Source organism: Neltuma alba, unplaced genomic scaffold, assembly GCF_004799145.2.
Source record: "Neltuma alba isolate B1F8T4 unplaced genomic scaffold, ASM479914v2 tig00010229_pilon, whole genome shotgun sequence".
Classification (NCBI taxonomy): Eukaryota; Viridiplantae; Streptophyta; class Magnoliopsida; order Fabales; family Fabaceae; genus Neltuma; species Neltuma alba.
In genome coordinates, this window is record NW_021635161.1 from 918,657 (window position 1) to 942,002 (window position 23,346).

At 31.3% G+C, this 23,346-nt stretch overlaps 1 protein-coding gene and 1 pseudogene across 1 annotated transcript; both read left to right on the forward strand.

Annotated features, from left to right (window-relative positions):
* Positions 1–5,918: 5,918 nt before the first annotated feature.
* On the forward strand, positions 5,919–8,910 carry LOC114755056 (vicianin hydrolase-like; annotated as a pseudogene).
* A 4,107-nt stretch (positions 8,911–13,017) lies between these two features.
* LOC114754991 (vicianin hydrolase-like) lies at positions 13,018–16,941 on the forward strand. The gene is made up of 11 exons (XM_028943859.1): positions 13,018–13,076; positions 13,363–13,438; positions 13,546–13,617; positions 13,776–13,863; positions 14,368–14,620; positions 14,765–14,880; positions 15,465–15,682; positions 15,819–15,850; positions 16,130–16,232; positions 16,373–16,481; positions 16,606–16,941. The coding sequence occupies exons 2-11, from the start codon at positions 13,378–13,380 to the stop codon at positions 16,772–16,774; spliced, it is 1,221 nt and encodes a 406-aa protein (XP_028799692.1). The 5' UTR covers positions 13,018–13,076; positions 13,363–13,377; the 3' UTR covers positions 16,775–16,941.
* Positions 16,942–23,346: the final 6,405 nt, after the last annotated feature.

A 23,346-nucleotide genomic window follows, 5' to 3' on the forward strand; every position in this document is an offset into this window, starting at 1 on the left:
TGTCGAGCATGAGAATTGAAAACCCTGAATTGAAGTCGTGCCACGTCGTCATCATCTTCTTCCTCTTGGTGCTGAGAGACACTGAGAATCGTAAGCCAGGTCATTTTTATGTCCCTTTCAATAGAACTCTGTTTCAATACTGTTCGTTTATTATCATCACATCATTAATTTTCTTCACTTCTTGTTTGATCTTTAAAAATTGTGATGATTTCAGTCAGAAGGAGTGGCAAATATTGAGGGAAGAGGAGCAAGCATATGGGACACCTTCACTAAGGAGCACTCAGGTTCCCTATCTTTCTTCTCTTTTGCACTTCATATCTTATACAGTACTTAGAAAAATGTCAAACTATGTATGCATAAATGCTGCTAACATGTGTGAATAATTTTGGTATACATGTAGAAATAATAAAGATTTTGGATCACAGTAATGGTGCTGTTGCAGAAGATTTTTACCATCGATACAAGGTACAAATTAAATTTCATCACTTTTATTTCATTATTGCTAATATTTTTTGTCTGATCCCCACACCCTGGTTCGAAATATAAGGTTCATTTGAGTGTTTTAGTTTTGTTTTTAAATATAAGGTGTCATTTTCTCTGATCTGCTACATTATTTCTTTTTCTTTCTCATAATACTCATATTTATTAGGAAATTTTCATTCATGTGTATTAAATTTAATCATTAAACGGCAAGGTTATTATTGAAAAAGTGTTCCAAATTGAAGTCTAGCTCTCTGCGTATTAGTTATAGATAAATAAGTTAATTAATTCTTTAGGTATAGGAATAGGTTGATAGGATAACCTTACATTTAAAAGGAAGAATTGCTATAAGATCTCAAAAAAGAAAGATAATTATTAAAAAATCTCATAATAACTGAGTAGCTTTTAATAACAAATCCCAATATAAAAATAATATGTTTTAACTATTCACTTATTGTTGAGATTTTTCATAACAGTAAAGTGTGTAGCTTTCACCCCTCAATGTGAATGTTAGCCCATCAGAGTGCTTCCATCATTGATATTTGCTCTGGCCCTACAAATAAATACTAAATCGTGATTTGTTAACATAAATATGTGGCGGCATGCATGTTGTTGCAGTGTGACATCAAACAGATGAACAGGATAGGATCTGACTCTTTCAGATTCTCCATCTCATGGTCAAGAATATAACACCCTTACGTATTTATACCTTAACCTAAAAAGCTAATTAGTTTTCTCTTTCTCTTATGTATTTGTCTAATTGATGGGGGAAAAAAAGGTATTTAATTGATCTTTTGGAGGTGAGCGGGTCCCACAAATAGGGATGAACAGTTATTTTCTCCTCTCGCTTGAATGATTTTGCCTTTGTCCATTTGCCAAATCCTCTTGGTCTTTTTTTTTTTTTTTTCAATTCTAGTTCTCTTTCCATTTTGCTAAAAACAGTGCCGTATGCAAGCAGCGGACAGGTAGCGGAGGATAAATACAGCGGAGGGAAGCCAAACCCTTATTGCATATATACAGGATTAACACCTTTTGTGACTCTCTTCCATTGGGATCTCCCCCAAGCCCTAAAACAATGTAAGTGACACTTCTTTTTTTTTTTTAATTAATGTTCTGATCTAGTTAGGGCTTTCATGAGCATGCTGATTTTTGCTTCAAAACTCTTGTTGATCGAGTTAAACATTGGGTTACTTTGAATGAACCCTATGCATCTAGTCCCAACAGCTATAACATCGGCACTTTCACACCGGGAAGATGTTCTAACTTCGTCAGAAACATGCACTTCCGGTGACTCCGCCACGGAGCCGTACCTTGTCGGCCACCACTTGCTTCTTGCTCAAAAGAATTGCAAGCGAACGAACAGTGCAAAGAGTCCCCAGATGCTGCAACTTGTATAATAGCCCTTTACCTTCAACTTCTTCAATGCGATATGGGGCGGGGGATTTATCATGGTCGTCCTCTAAGATTGGTGGGGAACATTCCCACTCAGTATATTCTAACATTGTTAAAACATAAATAGTTCCACTTCTTATGGAACTGGTCTCTGACCATTTTGCCCTATCCCTACCCCTCCTTCTGTTTGACGCCCACCAGCAACAGTGACCACAGCTAGCATGATGGCGGATGGCAACAACTCGGACGAGCATAACGACGGCTGGCGGCGACGACTCTAGTGAGCACGATGATGGACCACGTCTCCTTGGCCGAAGCTCTTAGATTTCTCAAAGGCCCCAACGATGCTCTTGCTGGCGTTGGATCTGGAGTAGAGAGCACAGCGACGGTGACGGAGGAGGAGCAGCGAGGATCTCATCTCCTCTTTTTCTCCATGCCTCCTCACTCACCACCAGATCTCATCTTCTTCCTTTCTCCACGCCTCCTCACTTACCACCACATTTCATCCCCCTTTGATCCCGTCTTCTCCATTCCACTTTCCTGTTCTTCATTTGTGACTGAAGCTTGTGAATCTCAAAATAAAGCTTGCAATATGCAAAGCTGAAGCTTGTGAATCTCCCATCCAAGCTGAAATCACTGGTTCGATGGTGGTTCCTTCCATTGTGCTTTGCATCTGGGGTGGAGGAGACTTTTTTTTCGGTAGGGAGATTTTTTTCCAAGGGCAATTTGGTATTTTCATTTTACTAACGCATATTTCAGTTAAAATTTATATTCCACATCCATGGTTGTACCAAACATGTTTTAAAACTCACTTCCTCTTTCACTTCCAGTACCAATTCCAATTTCAATTCTACTTTCAGTTTCGTCAAAAACTCTTTCTTCATATCAAACAAGGCATTAAAGATTGAGTCACGAAACGTCATATAGTAAGAATTAAGGACTAAGTTGCAAAGTCGGTAACATGACAGGAATTAATTGATTAATTTTCCTTTAAAGTTGTAATTGCAATATGCAAAGCTGAAGCTTGTGAATCTCCCATTCAAACTGAAATCACTTGTTCGATGGTGGTTCCTTTGATTGTGTTTTGCATATGGTGGTGGAGGAGATTTTTTTTGGCAGGGAGATTTTTATTCCAAGGGCAATTTGGTATTTTTATTTTATTAATGCATATTTCAATTTAAAGTTATATCCCACTTCTATGATTGTACCAAACATGTTTTACAACTTATTTCCTCTTCCACTCCTAATTCTAATTCCACTTCCATCAAAAACTCTTCTATCATATTAAATGGGGCATTTAAGGATTGAGTCAAGAGACGAGTCAAATTATAAGGACTAAGTTACGAACTCAGTAAGATTATAAGGGTTAATTGATTAATTTTTCTTTAAAGATATAATTGCAATTGAACAAAATGAACATAATTTTTTCCAGTTCTTTTAAATCAATGCAAGCATTTGAATATAGGATAGTTACCTTGTGGAATAAATTGATCATAAGCAAGAAATTAAATAAAAAATACCTTACAACTTGTAAATAATATGGGGAAAAATGATTTTTGGTCTTATAGCCTTACAAGTTATGACAAACATTGCTCAAATAACATTTCTACGAAAGAATCATGTTTCAATCTATAAAACAGGTTACCTATTAAAATATAAAAATTCGGAAAATAATATAATTACAATATAGGTAATATCTTTTTACTAATGAATCTTAAAAAAGATGGTATATATATGTCGCTTTAAATCCAAATTCTTATGCGCACACGTATCAATTTAGTGTTTGTTTGGATCATAATAGGGTACTCCAAAAGCAATTATTCAAATAATTTTAAATAATTTTCTTTACATATTTACTTTATAAATTACAATTGAAAAATTATTTTTTTAATAATTCTACTGTCATTTCAAACAAATACTAGACTAGAAAATGTGTGTCTTGATTTAAAAAAGAGAAAGAACTGTATGTTTAAAACAAAAAATCAAACACTGTTTATGCCCACACATGAGCTCTCTGTATTTATTTTTTTTTTATACAAGAGAGGAAGGCTACCAAAGTTATTTGCGATAAAAAGGTACTTGAGAAGTTTAAGGAAAAATTTTATTAGACTACTATAAGACCAGTACGATAGTGAATGTTAAGCAATAAAGGAAAAACAAAAGTATAAAGTTGGGGTAGCAAAAATGAAGATGTTGAGATAGATGTGTAATTATACAAGAAAAGATAAGATCCGAAACGAAAATATCATAGGAAGAGTCGGTGTGGCACCTATCGTATAGAAATGGTTGAACATCGCTTGAGGTAATTTGGGCATGTGCAGAGAAGGCCATTGGAGGCCCCGATGAGGAGAGTATATCATACAGTATGGAGTTCCATAAAAATGAGCAAAGAAAGGCCGAGAAAAACGCTCAATAAAATCACTGAAAGAGATCTCCTAGTCAACAACATATCTAAAGACTTTGTCATTGATAGAGCATAATGGCGTTGTGTGATTCATGTAGCCAACCCCACCTAGTGAGATAAGGCCTGTTGTTGTTGTTGTTGATACAAAGGAGAGCTAAGCTGGAAAAACCAACTATCGTATTTTATTATCTCTTAAAGATTAAGGGAATTTTTGGGTAGAAACAAAACCATGATTTTAAAAGTGTTTTTACGGTATAAGAAGTAAATATGTAGAAAAATTTACTTGGATTTATAAAAAAGTGTTTTCCAAAAATACTTTTTAGGGTTACCAAACTTTCCCTAACACCAAGTGATTCACATCCCCATTTTAAAACAGGCTTTTAAATATGTGGCCCCACCTCTATCCAGCCCTCGGCTGTTCCGGATCAGATGGCCCAAGTCATTTTTTCATAATTCAAAATCATAAAATATTTAAATCAGCATATCACCAATGTGAATCGTCAATAAAAACGATACTCTCTCTTATGCTAAATTTAAAAACTTGATAATTGATTTATAGAGATTAAAAAAATAACACTTAAATTAGTTGTTTATAAAAAGATGTATGTTTTATTGTTTTTATGCATGTGAGTTTGATTTATTAATAAAAAAAATGAAATTATAATTCATTGTAGCTATATTATAATATACTCCCTTCTGTTCTTAAGAAGTCTCCTAAAAGGATTTCTTGATTCAAAATATAAGGTGTCATAAAGAAGTATCCAATAATTTTTTTAAAAAACATTTTGCCTGTAAAATTCTGTCGACTTGTTTACGAATTGTGAGTGGAGGCTTCATATTCATTTTATTTTTTTAACAAAATATTCATTTTATTAATAAAGATAGTGTATAATTCTTTTGATAAATAAATATAATAATAATTTTTTAATATGTGTAAAAATGTTAGAAGTATCTCATAACAAGTGAGCCCAAAATTCACACAATTCAATTAAACTTTTAATCATACGTGGAATTGAAGGAAGCATACGGTAACAAAGGAGGCTGTGGTGGTACCGGGGCAGGACTTGTGGGGAGAGAAGTATAAAAATACAGCTGGCCAAAAAAAAAAAGTAAATAGTTTAGTTAGGTTGATTTAAGTCGACTTTTTGATTAAGTACGTACCTAAATAAATAAATGTATGGCGCATAGCAAATTAATAAGCCGAAATATTGATAAATAATGAAGGGAATTAGGTGCCTCCTTTGTGATTGTTTTAAACTCCATATATAATACCTATAAATAATAGTGAGTATTGCTACAAATGTAGCAACAGCAAAAGCAGATGAGAGTTGAAGGTAGTGGTTTCCTGCTGTGTGTGTTATTGGTGGCCACTGCCACCACTCTCAGCTCGGCCGCCGCCGGTGGAGCGGCAAAGCCCAGCCAATGCTCCGTTCCCTTCAATAGAAACCTTTTCCCTCATGGCTTTATATATACACACACACAGTCATCTTCGACTGTTCTGTACATAAATATCCAGCACTTTGAAACTTTAAAATGCAAATAAAATCCTTCTCTTTTCTTGCAAGATATGCATGTATAGAAGTTTCTGGGTAACTGATAATGGTTTTGTGATGTTAAAAAATGTGGTTGTTCACAGTCAGAAGGAGCGGCAAATATTGATGGAAAAGGACCCAACATTTGGGACACCTTCAATAAGCACCACCCAGGCCTCTCTCCCCCTCCAGAGTACACACACACACACACACAAAATTTACCCAATTTTTAAGATTAATATCAATAATAAAATATAAAATTAATACCATAATCTGAAATCTGGAGATCCCTTGAACACATATCATAAGGCCCATGATGAACAAAGACAAAAACAAAGGATTTTGAATGATCGATTGAAAACACTGCAATATTAAATGTGAAGTAAATCTCATTGGGATATGTGTTGTGAAAGGTTTAATTAATTAGTAGAGGGAATATGTACAAAAATTAGAGTGCAAGATATCAAATCTTGAACTATACAGATAAATATTGATTTTTTATGTGTAATTATTAATTAATGAGCAGAGAAGATCTCAGATCACAGCACTGGTGCAGTGGCCGACGATTTTTGCCATCGCTACAAGGTTCTCATATCTATCTTATCAATATTCCCCAACCCTTATATATATATATATATATAGACACACGCACAAATATAATTTTTGAGTGAAAATGCATATTTAATTTGCGGAGTGACATACAACTGATGAAAAAAATTGGTCTGGATTCCTTTAGATTCTCCATCTCATGGTCTAGAATTTTCCCTGGTAAGTTTTTTCTTTGTTTCTAATTAGACGACGGTAAAGATAATTTTGCATAATATTGATCAAAGTGATTTAAAAATAATTATTATTTGTTTTTAATACTGCAGAGGGCAAAGGAAAAGTGAATGAGTGGGGTGTCAAATTCTACAATGATGTTATAAATGAGCTCCTTGCTAATGGTCAGGCTCTGTCTCTCTATCCCTTCACTTATTAATTATTAATATCCAAATTGTTATTAATTAATAATTTCTGTAATATGATAGCATGCACTTTTCCGAAATTAATAGGAATATTTTTCGTCATTGTTGATGTATAGGTATAATACTACCCTTTGTCACAATCTTTCATTGGGATGTTCCTCAAGCTCTCACGGATGAGTATGGTGGATTTCTTAATCCTAAATAGTGTAAATGTTACATCATTGTACATCAAATCTCTTTATATATGTGTTAGTGAAATAATAAGTTAATTATTGATTAATGATTTTATATTAAGGATGATTTTCGAGATTAAGCTGACTTCTGCTTCAAAGCGTTTGGAGATAGGGTTAAATACTGGGTTACTCTAAATGAACCTCACATATTCACTGTAAGAGGCTACAACGATGGTGCTTCAGCACCAGGCAGGTGCTCTGACTACGTCGGAAATTGCACCGCCGGGGACTCTGCCACCGAGCCCTGCATGGTGGGCCACTATCTGCTTCTTTCTCATGCAGCCACTGTTACACTCTACAAAACCAAATATCAGGTTCCCTTGCAAATCATACTCTTTTAGCCTTGGGAAATTAGCATGTCGATTCAACTTTTTGGACTCTTTCGATTTGATTCTTAATATAAAAGTAATTTAACTAATTAATTTAGATAAATTAAAAAAATTATTTAATTTTAACAAATACGATATAATCTTCTCAAAATACTCACATGTAATATTAGTTTAGATATAAATTTATAAGTCAGATAAATTTAGTTTGAAGGAAAAATAATAAATATGATAAATAAAATTGATCGAAGACCTGCATTTATGATAAAAAATTGTTTCTTAATTACTCATATATTTAGAATCAGAAAAGCATTCCCCATATATATATATGTACTTTTTTCTTTTTTAATATACTGAATGATTCATTACAATTATAGGCTACCCAAAAAGGACAAATAGGAATCACATTAACGACACATGGGATCGTGCCAACGTTTGAAACTGCAGCAGATCGTGAGGCTGCAAACCGAGCCCTAGAGTTTCACCTTGGATGGTAAGTCAGATAAGCATGGGAGTTCTGTTTGTTGAGGTTTTAGACCGCTCAATCAAATTTAAATGGTGTAGACTAGTTCATTATGTTTACGTTTTGATGATGATGATGATGATGATGATATATTCTTTTATAAATTATGAAATTTATATAAATTAGCCAAAGTGAATAAAGCTAATGGTTTTGTGCAGGTATGCCAATCCTATCACGTATGGAGATTATCCGCACGTCATGAGGTCTATGGTGGGAAATAGACTCCCTAAATTCACAAAAGAAGAATCAAAACTGTTAAAAGGATCTTATGATTTTCTTGGTCTCAATTATTACACTGCTAATTACGCAGAAAATCCCCTCTCTACCAGTACTGTTAATAAAAGTTACACTTCTGATATGCATGCCACTATCTCAAGTAAGTAATTAAATAATTAAGATATTATTGGCTTATAACTCAAGTATCTCATAAAAACTTCCCTATTATATATCTTTCAAACCTTAAATAATATGTGTGATTAATACATAAACTCACTTCATTTTTCTTCTAATATCAGCCTCCGGAAATGGTCTCCCTATTGGTACGCCGCTATGTTCTTTTTATCACTATATGTCTATCTCCTCTTCGAACACAGATCACACTGTAACCTTTTTCTTTTTTTTGGGCCATTTATATATGGAGAGTTGTTTTTTGCTGTTAATTTGTAGACTGCTTTGAGTTGGCTTTATATCTATCCCAAGGGACTCCATCAGCTTTTGGTATATGTGACGAACAAATACCAGAACCCAACAATTTGCATCACTGAAAATGGTATATATATATTAAACTCTTTCAATTAGCTTTCAAGTCTCATGTGACTTCTTTTTATAATAAGCAACTTATATATCGAAAAGAGCTGTCTGTATTATTAAATAATACATTTACTCAAAAAGCATATAATATATACGTACAATAATTTGTTTAGAGGAAAATATTGTAGGGGTGGCTGAAGCAAATAATGCTTCAAAAACCAGTTCAAGAAGCCATTAAAGACAGTATCAGGATCAGATACCAAACAAGAAAGTATAACTTTTTTCCGACTATCTATTATCTTTAATTATTAATATAAAAGCTAATTTGACATTTAATTTAGTAATAAATATAAAACACCAATTTATTTTGTTTCTCATATTTAATTATTAGAAAGAAAAAAAACTATTCTATTTAAATGCTATCAATAGCGTTTAAAGTAGTTTTTTTAAACAAAATTTCTATAAAAAATAGTAGTTTTTCAAATATTAAATTTTTCTATAAAATTTAAATATATGACCTTTCACTATCATTAATACAAATATTGTTTACAATTACTTATAATTCGATCTCAAATCAAATCGACTCTTTTGCAAAACAAAAAAAAAGACCCCCCCTTTTTTTTTTTTAAAACACAGACAAATCTTTAGAGCCCTTCATCCCCGAAGTGATAAAAGGGTTCAAGCTATTTCCCCCTTACCCCAACGCCCCCCCCCCCCCAAAAGACCTAATAAATTATTAATCACTGCACGCATTATTACAGTTTTAGTTTTATAATCGTGTAAAATTAATTTTTTATTAATAATTTAATATTTTTATATTTTTGCAATTAATAAAATAAAATAATGATTATAAATATATTAATAATAATGCATGGAGTCTTTTTACAGCTATAGTATTAGTATTTGAGGAGCTCCTGAAGCTATAAAAGCCAAAATACTACAAATTCTTCAATCTTAAATTACATTATAGATGATGGCATAAAAAAAACTACATTACCGATATCCTCTAAGTTCTTACATATAGTAAAACACAGTAATAAGCATTTCCATGAACAATTAATAGTCCCAGTGGGACTTCCAATGACCTTTTCTTTTGTACATGTTCATCTTCTTGTTTTTTTCCCTTTATTTTTTCAAAAAAATACTACCTCCAGTTCTTAATATAAGACTTTATTTAAATTATATTTTGGTCCTTAATATAAGATCCCAATCCATTTTGTCTCTCATATTTATTTAGTTTTTTAATGTAGTTCTTATAATAATGATAGTTCTAATTAATACATTTGATTAGTAAGGATATCTTAGAAAAGACAACATTTGTTTATTACAAATAAGTAACTTAACTAATTTTCTTAATATACTCAAATTAGTCAACTAACTCTTATACTAAGAGCTGTAGGTAGTATTTTTATAATATCATATGGTGCTTTTTTTTTTTTTAAATTTACGTAATTTACGTAGTGGGGAGGTTGTGACCTGGGGTGGCGGGGGAACCAGGGAGCCCACTTTATTAAAGACCTGTATAGGGCAGGGGGGCCGAAATGGTAAGTAGCTGGAAAAATTAATTAGTTAGGTTAATTTAAATCCACTTTTTCAATTTAATATACTCGTCTGGTTTTATTTATAGAGTAGAGAGAGAAAATATTTTTTGGTCCTATTTATAGGGTATTGAGCGAAAATTTTTATATGAATATACAATTTTACCCCTTATTTATTATTATGATAACTTTGTTTATTTGAGGTATAATGTATATTAAATAGGGATAAAGTTGAAAAGTTGTTAAATTTTAAATGAAAGTTAATAAAATTTAAGATTTTTTTTGTTTATATAAAACATGTTGGAAGTGACTTATAAATAGAATCGGAGAAGTAACATCTAAATAAAAAATTTTGATTCCGAACATCATGCTCTAAACCCCCCCCCCACACACACAAAGATGAGAAGAAATTAAATTAGCGTTGCCTCATTTATTTTGTAGATTTTATGGCTATAAATTAAGTAGGCAAGATAGAATATAAGTTGGTGATTACAATTGTGCGTAGCAATATCAAGATTAAGGAGGTATGAGAGTTGAAGGTATTGCTGTCCTGCTGTGTGTGTTTCTGGTGGCCACCGCCCCCACTCTCACGGCGGTTGCCGGTGGCGATGCAAAGCCCAGCCATTACTCCGTTCCCTTAAATAGAACCCTCTTCCCTTCTGACTTTGTCTTTGGTGCTGGTTCTGCTGCTTATCAGGTCCGCATGCATGCGCCTCTCTCTCTATATATATACATATATTTATAATATTTTTCTTATATAATTATTTGATCGACTTGTTCAAGTCGAGTATTGTCGAGTTTAATTCAAAATAACTTTTCTAAAACCTTTTTTGTACTCGTAAAGCGACCAAAGCTCTTAGATTTATGACATCAATAGTCCTTTTCTATCAACAGTACCTATATATATATTCATTTATTTATTTATTTGTAATTGTAATTGTAATTATTTATGTGCATGTAAAAGCTTCTGAATTTTTTTTTTCCTGGTTTGTTGATAATAACAGTCGGAAGGAGCGGCAAATATTGATGGAAAAGGACCAAGCATTTGGGACACCTTTACTAAGCAGCACCCAGGTCTCCACCGTCTTCCCTCCCTTTCTCTCCTTTTATTTTTATTTTTTCAAATTATTAAAAAGAATAGTATTAATGAATGACCTGAAACTACAAACGGATTAAATTTACGACCTTCACTTAAAGTAAAAACTTTCATACCATGTGACTATAAGTCCATAACATTAGATCTCTCTCTGAAGGGGTATTTGGATGCCCTTAAAATCACTTTTCAGAAGTACTTTTCTGCAAATCGAGGTAATTTCCTCCACATATTTGCTTCGTATACCGTAAAAGCACTTCTGAAACCATGATTTTAGGGGGTGTTTGGATAAAAACCAAATCATGGTTTCAGAAGTGCTTTTATGGATTACGAAGTAAATATGTGGAGGAGATTACCTCGTTTTGCGGAAAAATGCTTCTGAAACCATGGTTTTGGATTTCCCAAACACCCCCTTAATCTTATCCAAACACCCTCTGAGAAGAGAACATACACGAAAGCTCAATATATCTAATTCTTTGTGGCATCGCTTTCTTTCTTTCTTTTTTTTTGGTACAACAGTAGAGCTTCCCTTATATCCATTTTTTCACATTTCTTAATATGGCTATTATTAGATTCCGTTCTTATAAGACCCAAGAAGGGGGACTTGGGGTTGGTCAAAAAAAAAAAGAAGGGGGACTTGGGCTCGAGCTATTTTGGAAAAATCTGTTTATTTTGGAAAAATCTTTTAGTAGGTACATGCATTGTTTTTTAATTTTTAATTTGATATTCGTATATTTTTTCCTAATTAAATCATTTAACTCTATTTTTTAGTACTATTAACTCTTATATAAGGACTAACGATAGTAACAGAGCAAAGTTATAAGAATTAACAACACTAACCAAATATAATTAAATAATTTAATTAAGAGAGAAAACATCCCTATTACAAATTAAAAATTAGGGGAAATTACATTTACTCCCTTGTTGTTTTTGGATAATAAAGATTATGACTAATGAATACTTAATTTCGAATTTGAAACTTTGACCTTAAGGTAATTTATATTTTATATTATCTTTGATTTTTAATATAAGAGCTAGTTTGACATTTACTTTGGTTATAAACATAAGACCACAATTCACTTAGTTTATTATATTTATCCATTTTTTTAAGATAGTCCTTGTAGTAGTTACACACGTTAAATGTTTAATCAAATAACACTTAATTAGTAAAAGTATTTTAGGCAAGATAATACCTACTTATTACAAATAACTAACTTAACTGATTTTTTTAATCTACTTAAATTAGTCAACTAGCTCTTATATTAAGGACCAGAAATGATGCTTTAAAACTTGTATTTGTGTTATTCAATTTGGAGCTTAACTTTATTACTCCTTTGGTCCTTAATATAAGACTTACTTAACTAATTTGATTATATTAAAGAAGTTAGGTAAGTTAGTTAATTATAAGAAATATGACATGTTTTTCCTAAAATACCATAATCATCTTCCTTAATATTCTTTCTCTCTCTTCTACTTGATTATGGTTAAGACTTGAGGGAATTTCCATAAAAGTAATTTAGGAAAAATTGATAAATATGAGAAATAGGTATTATATTTAGGACCAAAATTAATTCAATAATTAGGTCATATATTAAGGACCAAAGGAGTATTTGTTTCTACACAACCTCATATTTTGTTTCATTTCATGTAATCTTAGATGTAAATTGAATCTCATTGTATATAACATTGAAAGATACCATTAATTAATCATATAATGTAGAAGCAAAGATCAGATCTTAAACTATACAAAGATTAACTTTTGGTTTGTAATTAATGAGCAGAAAAGATATCGGATCACAGCACTGGTTCAGTGGCCGACGATTTCTATCATTACTACAAGGTAATAATAATCATCAACTTTAATTCAATTTGCTACGCTAACAGTTGGAACATTCATTTCAAATCGTTCATATATCAAATTCAATTATGAAAACTCAGGGTACAATTTTTGCAGTTAAATTAGTACTATTAATTAAATATTTTTCTTTATTTTTTTTTAAATATTGAAAATTTTTAACAACAGCTGTAAATTTTTCACATTTCAAAAAGTCAGTGTGAGATTTTTAGATGTATGGGCGTAAATAAATGCTAATCTTCTTCTTCTTTTTTTTTTTCAAATATTGCAGAGTGACATTCAGCTGATGAAAAAGATTGGGCTGGACTCTTTTAGATTCTCCATCTCATGGTCCAGAATTTTCCCTGGTAACTTTTTTTTTTTGTTTTTAAACGCTGGTATTAATTATGATAATTTTATTTACCAAAAATAATTATGTCATGGAGAAAAACTTAGCATGTTCCCTTTTGTACAGAGGGGAGGGGAAAAGTGAATGACTTGGGCGTCAAATTCTACAACGATCTCATAAATGAGCTCCTAGCTAATGGTAAGTCCTCCATCCCTTCAATTAATTATTTACTAATATCCAAATTATTACTAATTAATTTCTGTAATAACATGAACTTTAATTTTGAAATGTATAATAAGCTTTTTTTTTTTCTTTTTCAAATTTGTTGACTCATTATTGTAGTTGTTGACTTGTAGGTTTAGTACCTTTTGTCACTCTCTTTCATTGGGATGTTCCTCAAGCTCTTGAAGATGAGTACGGTGGATTTCTCAATCCTAAAGTAGTGTAAGTAATATTATTATATAAATTATTCTTTTCTGTTCTTCACCTAAAGAAAAAAAAATTATTACCTTCATCATATTCATAAAAAGTCAAAACTCACAATTTCTTACTTAAACCAAGACCTAAAGTGGTTTTTGGTATCAGTTGAGCCAAATGACTCAATCTTCTATAAATAATCTATATCTATGTAATATGCTTGTTTATATTAAAATTCTATTACAAATTGTATTATTCATAAGATATACATATACTAATTTAAGTTTATTTGAATTGGCAATTAAAATAATGAGATATTATCATACGATTGTATTTTAAGTAATTTTTCAATATTGGTGAAATGATAGATCAATTAATAATGCAAAGCTAAGCTGAAGAATTCAATACTATCAAATTTTAAAAATCCTCTATATATAGAAGGTTAAAAGTTTTATGATATTTGAAGATGATGGAATCAAATACCATTATACTTGTATTTTTGTTAATTTTCTAATTGCTTGATGATTTTAGGGGTGATTTTCAAGAGTATTCAGACTTTTGCTTCAAAACGTTTGGAGATAGAGTCAAAGATTGGGTCACTCTAAATGAACCTCACATATTCACTATGAACGCCTACAATGGTGGCATCTTTGCACCAAGTAGGTGTTCAAACTATGTCGGAAATTGCACCGCCGGCGACTCCGCCACTGAGCCTTACCTGGTGGCTCACCATCTCCTTCTTTCTCATGCTGCTGCTGCGAGACTCTACAAGACGAAATATCAGGTTTCATTTCAAATCATGTTCTATGTGGATTCAGCTTTTTATTATTATGGTTTAAAATATGTAATCTCTAATTTTTTTCTCTTGAAAATTATTTACACAAACATATGTGATACCAAATTGTTTAACTATTATGCTTATATACAGGCTGCTCAAAAAGGAAAAATGGGTATCTCATTGGCGACAGATTGGATCGTGCTCAAGTCCGAAGCCGCAGCTAACCGTGAGGCTGCAAATCGAGCTCTAGATTTTTCCTTTGGATGGTAACCAACAAAAATTTGAGTTTTGGATCAATTAAATCAAATGTTGACAGTTTATATTAGTTGGTTAAGGTACAAATTTGTTTTGAAAATTTAAAATCATAATAATATTGTCTCCTATCATTAAAAATGTTAAAGGTTAACATTAATTTTTTAACCGCATCAGACAATATTACTATGATTGGGGCAAATTTGCTCCTTAACCCTTTTATATATATATATACTACCTTCGGTCTTTAATATAAGAATTAGTTAACTGATTTGAGTAAATTAAGAAAATTTGTTAAGTTAGTTATTTGTAATAAATATGTGTTGTCTTTTCTAAAATACTTTTACTAATCATTTATATTAGTTGGAGCTATTATTTGATAAAACCTTTAACATAAGCAACTACTACAAGGACTATCTTGAAAAAAAATAGAAGAATATAAGTGATAAAATGGATTAGGATATTCTATTTGAGACCAAATTAAAAGTCAAATTAGCTTTTATATTAAGGACCGGAGATAGTATATTAATAATAATTTTTTCAGATTATCAACTTTAAATTAGCCAAATATAAAGCTAATCGGTTAATAATATTGTAGGAATGCTCATCCTATCACGTATGGAGACTATCCTCAAAGCATGAGGTCTATTGTGGGAGATAGGCTCCCAAAATTCACAAAATCAGAATCAGAAATGTTGAAAGGGTCTTGTGATTTTCTTGGGATCAATTATTATACTGCTAATTATGCAGAAAATTCTCTCTCTACCAGCACTGTTAATAAAAGTTACACTTCTGATATCCATGTCACTTTCTCAAGTAAGTAATTAAATTAAATTAAAATATTATTGGTATAACTCTACTATCATAGATTAATCTTTCGTCAAAAATTGCCCTTTAATTAATGTACTGACATTTTATATTAATTCACTTTACTTTCTTTCCAAAATCTCAGCCTCAAGAAATGGCCTCCCCATTGGTACCCCGGTAAGTTCCTCTTCTGCAGATTTGGATACTTTTTAATATATTAATATTAGGGTGCTGGATGCATCATATAAAAAATCGAAATGTTAGATACACCTGAAAAATAAGATGAGAATACTAAATGCATAGTTAATAATTATATAGTGATACGAGTCGCCCAGTTATCGTTATCCTTGTCCTCTCTTCAGATAATAATCATGAGACTGTACAGTTTAATTAAGAGGATCCAAATAATTGACATATAATGTATGTTTTTCCCCCCTTCTTAATTTGCTTTTGTAGACTGATTTGAGCTGGCTATATATCTATCCCGAGGGACTCCATCAACTTTTGGTATACATAAAGGACAAATACCAAAACCCACAAATTTACATCACTGAAAATGGTAATTAACTTTAACTATATATTATACACTTTCATATTTATGGCTTCTTTTCATAAACAACATAAGAAGCACTTCTGTCTATAATTATTTTTTTAAGCTTTGTCAATTGTAATATCGATTTGTTTGAGGAAAATTTGTAGGGGTTGCTGAAGCAAATAATGCATCAAAACCAGTTCAAGAAGCCATCAAAGACAGTATTAGGATTACATATCATGACAGCCATCTCAGAAGTCTTCTTCAAGCTATCAAGTGAGTGACACACACGCACGCACACGCACACGCATTACTTTATGATAACAATGCTTGTTCATATATTGAATATTAACTATGTTGATCTAATTAATTTGTGTTTGATTATATATATGTATCTTAGGGAAGGGGTGAACGTGAAGGGGTACTATGCATGGTCATTTATGGATGACTTTGAGTGGACTTCTGGCTACGCAGTTCGATTTGGACTAACGTATGTAGATTACAAGAACAACCTTAAGAGATATCTCAAAGATTCTGCTTATTGGTTTAAGATGTTCCTCCTACGTTAATAATTCAAGCCTTTGGAGTGAAATATATGTAATATTTCAGGTTTATTTACAGTCTATATGATTGGCAACACAATAAAAATGTGGTTTAAATTACCACATATCCTAGCGTTTCCAAATGAACTTGTAATTTCCTTTATTTGATCACTAGCCACATGTTCCAAAATAAATGATCATCATGTAATTTTTCTCAATTTTAAATAAATGAAGACTTAGAAATAAATATGACCTTGTTGACGCTGTGATATCATCAGTTTAATTTCTTACATTAGATGCTATACAAAAAATGGACATGTGTGTGTGTGCTTATATATTAGCGTTGTAATTAATTAGGATCCTCTCTTTAAGTTTGTATCACCACACACACACACACACACACACACAGAGTTTGAATTATTTCGAATCCTTTGTATTCCACGAACGAGATGAGAGTTCTTTGAAGAAGACAACAATCCCCCGATTCCTGTTCATTCTTTGTTTATTTAATAAATCTAGTTTCAAATATTGTAGATATTAATTCAAACCGTTATAAATATAAGGATGTGTGTGTGTGTGTATCCCAGTTGCGATTTAGTCATTTAAGTTTCATAGTGAATTGGCTATTATATTAAGGAGTAGTGACATAGTATCTTTTAACAAAATTTTCCAAATCTACATATTATTATATTCATTTTTTTTTGTAAGTGTTGTTCCTCTTGAATTAGATACAATTTTAACTCATTTGTCTTCCCATCTTTTGATCTTTGGCCATCACTAAAGAATGTTTGCGCACATAAATATATGTTGATCTACGTAATAATCACATCAACATGATGATGAGGTAATATCTTATATAATACTTAGCCAAAAAAATCTTAAATGAATATAATAATTATAACAATTTTTATTTAAACTCCATGCTCTACACAAGATACCCCGTTAAGTTTTTTTTTTTTTTTTTTGGAAGAGGGGCCATGATAGCTATTACATTGGGTAAGTGGGTGACTAAAATAGGTCAGAAAAAGGAAGGGAACAGAGAATGGGACAGATGTTAAGTTAAACACACCCATATGTGCATGTCTGTTTTGAAATGGGTGATCTGAATCTTCTCCGAGACTAGATTTGGTAGGAGAGACTAATCTCTTGTAATAGATTAAAGTTCAAATTGCTATTAATAGGAATGCTTATACTAGTGCCTTTTAATAAGATTATTTTTCATAGGAAAATATCTCAATTTTAACCAAATTTATATTATAAATTAGACTTTATATTTAGAAAAAGAGATATAATCCTAAATAAGCCAACAACCCATGGTTTAAAAAGGAAAAAACAGAGAGCCCATAATAACACATGGACAAACTTTTCCAAGTGAAGTGACATAAAATGATAACAAAAGGAGAGAAGGGGTCCAAAGAGAAGGAGTCGAACCAGTAAATGATGAGAAAGGGAGACTCACAGTCTGACATAGTGACACCTATAAACAGACAAATGATGATCACGACGATAATTGATTATTGATTTTTTTAAAATAAGAGTAAAATGAAAAGCACGTCAAAAAATTTAATATAATAAACATAAGGAATTTAACCTAAGTATTTCCAATAAAAATTATATGACCTTTCCAATAAAATTAGTTAATTATGTTTGAAATTATATTTTCCCTCAAATATTCATATTATTGCAACAATTCCACTTAGTCCTCTATTGTCGTTTTGAAAGAAAAGAATTGAAAGATAGAGGAGAGAGTATAATGTATAATTTATCAATAGTAGAATGTGAGATAAATTTTACATTCTACATTATATTCTATAATCGTTTGACCAAGACAAAAAAAAAATCGATATATTACGAGTCTATTAATTTTAAGGAACCATTACTTATCGATCAATAATTGAGGAATCCTTTATAGTTGTTTGGTACCTCTACGGACGTGCTCTATCCCCCCCCCTTTTTACACTTTCTTTTTCACCCTTCTCTTTTTTTAAGGAGTTATTATCACAGTCAAATTGGATTCATGTTTTTTAAAACAGCCAAACTTAACAGTAAATTACAATTTAAGATAAAAAATAGGAAAAATTCTAGAAAAGGTCTTTGGAATATATGAAATTTCAGATTGGGTCCTGAAATTTCGAAAATGACAGAAAAGGTCAGTGACCCAATATGTCATTTGTGAAATTAATACCAATTAACAATTTTACCCCTGGCTAAACAAAAGTGAGTAGTTATTCTTTACAAAAATCTAGATAACGCTTACATTGTTCTAGTGATTACATGATTATTTGTAGTTAATAATAAGGTACCAGATAATAATAAGATACCTGACTATGAAAAAGTGAGTAGTTATTCTCTACACGAATCTAGGTAATACTTACATTGTTCTAGTGATTACAAAATTAGTTGTAGTTAATAACAAGACACCTGAATATGAAAAAGTGAGTAGTTATTCGTTACATGAATCTAGATAATGCCTAAACCCTTATAGTGATTCCTTAAATCATTATAGTGAATGAATACAAATGAGGGCAAAATTGTCAATTCCTCTTAATTGACAAATGACAGATTGGGTCACTGACCCTTTTTGTTGTTTTTGAAATTCCAAGACCCAATCTGAAATTTCCTATATTCCAATGACCTTTTCTGAAATTTTTCCTAAAAAATATTATGAAATAAAACTTCCTAAATATTTCAGAACAAAAAAAAACTTTGAAATATTAAACGTTCATTTGTAAATATTTTCAAGTTATTCAGGGTGTGTTTCTTTTTGTTTTTTGTTTTCTTATTTTTAAAATAATTTTATATAACTGTTTTTTAGAATAAGTTTTGAAAACAAAAGATAAAAGAATTTGTTTGGATAATAATTTTAAAAAATCATGCTTAAAAAAAATTATAAAAAATCATACTTGGTAAGTGATAGCTGTCTTTGCTAATAATAAGTGGTAGATAGTAGGTGAGAAGAGAAGAAGATTTCTCAAAAATTTTCAAAACAAAAAATAAAAAACACAAAAACAAAAACAAAAAACTTTTAAATGTCGTCTTGATTTTTTTATTTTTTAAAAACATGTTACTATTTTTTGTTTTTTAAAACACTCAACTAAAAACAAATTACTAAATAAGTTTTTTTGTTTTTGTCCACAAAAGGATAGGATTCTTTTTGGGAAAATTACAAAAAAAAAACTGCAGAAATAAAAAAATCATAAATAGGGATCCGTTACAATATTAGTATGTGCTTTGAAAACAATTTTTATGAACAGATTCTTATATGTAATTTTTTAATTTTATGGGATTTTTTTTGTGATTCTCTCATCCTTTTTTTAAAATTTAAAAAAAAAACCTTGCCGAAAAGATGCCGTCCTTGATGATCCCACTTTGAGGAGCTTTTAAGGGCTGCATAATGTATGCTGATGGATGACCCAATTGCGGCTTTTTTTTCTTTTTAATTTCACTCTCTCACTCTTTGGGGCCGTGTTCCTCTGTTCTGCCAAGGAGTGAGAGAGTTAATGGCATCGGGACCCGGAAGAGTGCGGGAAGAGGAGGAGCGGGAGTGAGGTATTATTTCATTTATCTGACAGCATGACGGTGCATTGTGATTGGACAAATCTTTAGATGAGTTGGTACTCTCAAAGTACCCAAGAATTCCTTCATATTGATTTGCAATTTTGCGTCATGGTTGGCTGGGTCCCACAATATACTGTGTGAAAAAGCTTGCCGGGCGTGTGGGTCCCCTGTTGTGTGGATACTTCTCCGATCCTTATTATAAGACCCAATTTGACTTTTTATTTGGTCCTAATTATAAGACCCAATCCATTTTGTCTCTTATATTTATGCATTTTTTTCCAAGATAATCCTTCTAATAATGATAGTTTTAGCCAATATACTTAATTAGCAAGGATATTTTAGGAATGACAACACTTATTTATTATAAATAACCAATTTAACTTACTTCCTTAATCTCCTCAAATAAGTCAATTGGGTCTTATAATTAGGACCGGAGGAGTAGTATAATTCAAAGCCTCGTTTGTTTTCATTTGATCGGTCAATTGATTTTTTTTTTTTGATTACTCCATCCGGTATCCCAGGAAAATAAGCGTCTTTCAGCCGTGACAACGTCTCCAAACTAATCCGGATTCGGGGGCTTGCAAGGATCCATACGGACGGCGCCCCCTGACCCCTTAGAGTGCTGTGTTCCCACGTCTCGAACCCGAGATCCGTGGTTAAGCTAGGACGACCCCAACCAGTCGACCTAACTCCGCGGGGTTATCGGTCAATTGATTATTACGACAGCTACACTAACTGCAATCGAATGCTACCAATGTTTGATGTTAATTGTACCATTGAATTTATTGGGATCTGTTTGTTTTTAAATTGAACCCCTTTAATGATACCGTTCTTACTTTGTAATTTATTCTTTAAAAAAATGACAGAAAAAATTTTAAAATAATAAATAAGTGATTTTAATGAATTTTGAGTAGTAAAAATTATTATAAGAATAGTCATCATGACTTATTTATTTTTTAAAAAATTTATAATATTTTTTTTCATTTTTTCTTGTTCTTACATGCTAAAAATGCACTAAATGAATAAAATATTTTAAATTTATTTTTATTAAAACTTATCTTTTGTATGACCTTTTTCTATTTTTTTTAATGAGAATTAAATAGTGTGAATTTAGAAAATAAGCATGCCATGTGACATGCCATATGAGTAATTGGGTCAAACTAAAATTTAAAATTAACTGAGATAACTATTAGGGTAAAATTGCTGCATTTATTGTAATTTTTGTGGTTTCATTAAAACCTCAAAAACTTGTAGGCATCCATAACATTGACTGTATACTTTTGAAGAAAATTCAAATCTTATAAGTTGTATGTAAGATGAACATATTTTTACAGCTTGTTTAAAATAGTTTATAAATAACTTTTCAATAATAACATATAGAATACGAGATAAGGATGTGATAAAAATTTTATTTTGACTGGTATAAAATACTTACAAATACTTAAAAAATAAACAGATGTAAACAAGTCCTTGGTTTTATTTTGAGTTTCGAAAATTATTTTGGGCCTGGTTTTAAAATTTTGGGGGTTGGAGACATGTTTGAAGATGATGTAGGGGCTTCCACGTAAGATTGATTGCAAGGGGGGCATTGGTGGAATATCACATCAGGACCACGTGATTCTCATTCTCTGGCAAAGAATCCAAAGTCGGGTTTGATTGACATAATTATTCAAAATCACTAATGACTAATCTAACTATACTTTGGCAACAAAAAAAAAATCTAGCTATGGCTGGATCCAGATCAATCTAGTCACAAATAAAGTTATATGATACAAACCACGCATACTGAAATAAAATAGCGTTATTAAAGCACTCATATCCATATATTATGGATTGTTACTTTTTAATTTTAAACGACAAATTTACAAGCTTAACAAAAAGATATAAAATTCAATTCCATCGAAACATTCAAAAATGTTGAGGAGACTGATCAAATAAAATACTCCCACCCATAGTTAATATAAGAATTAGGTATAGTTTAATTTGATCTTAAATATAATATTTTAGTTTATTTTGTCGTTTATTTTTTTTAAAATATTTCCATTGATTGTAAGGAGTTTGCACTTAGGGATAATTCTGATAATTCAATGCACATAAATGAAAATGATATTTTTGAGAGACTAATACATATTTATGACAAATAACTAAATTTTCTAAAGGGTTAAGGAACAAATTTGTCTCAAAAGTTTTTATTTTGAAACTTTGAATATTTAAAATTTTTTTTGTGAGCAAATATGCTCTAGAAATTTTTAAATTGTAACAATATTGTCTTGTACTATTAAAAAAATTAACATTAACAGTTAAAATAGTAATATTGATGGTTAACATTTTTAATGATAGATGATAATAGAGAAAACTAATTTGGAGGTCCTTATAGTTTTCATTGATTTTGAATTAGATCATTGAGCTTTTTTTTCTTTTTATTGGATCCTTAAACTTTTCACTGTTAAAACCATTAGTCCCTGCTGTTAAATAAGTAGTAACACTGTTATAAGTTTTTGTTAAGAAGCAGTGATAGACCTCTAAAATATCCCCTCCCCCCTCCGTTCATGCCACTATGCCTCAACCCTTCCGCTCATGTTGGAACTTAATTAGAGACAGAAGGACCCAACCCCAACATCTCTGTGTGTGAGGAGTGAGATAAAAAAAAGTGACCAAAGTATGAGAGCCTCCTCTATTTTACTACTAAAAAAACAGAGTAAACTGAACCGCCCACTAGCAAAACAAGGCTACTGCTAATGATCTGACTACTATTGCAATCTCCCACACCTTCAAGAATCAATTAATATTTCCCGAAATCTTCACTATATATATGAATGTATATATAATATTATATTATGTGATTGTGAAATTTGTCATTTCCATCGAACCATTAACGTGCATATGGCTAGAGTACTCAATGGTGGACCTGAGCTTGCTTTTGATTTCCCAATAGCAATTATATATATTAAAAGCTCATGTAGGCTTCTCAACATTTTCATGCTTCGCCTAGGAAATCAATAAACACTGTACATACTCTAATTAAGTTCCACTATGGTGGA

Excerpts from the sequence above, each read along its gene's own strand:
- LOC114754991 (XM_028943859.1), top strand. The coding sequence starts at position 13,378 with ATGAAAAAGATTGGGCTGGACTCTTTTAGATTCTCCATCTCATGGTCC. Across the intron at positions 13,439-13,545 it reads ATGGTCCAGAATTTTCCCTG|AGGGGAGGGGAAAAGTGAAT; the intron begins GTAACTTTTTTT and ends CCTTTTGTACAG. Across the intron at positions 15,683-15,818 it reads TATCCATGTCACTTTCTCAA|CCTCAAGAAATGGCCTCCCC; the intron begins GTAAGTAATTAA and ends CCAAAATCTCAG.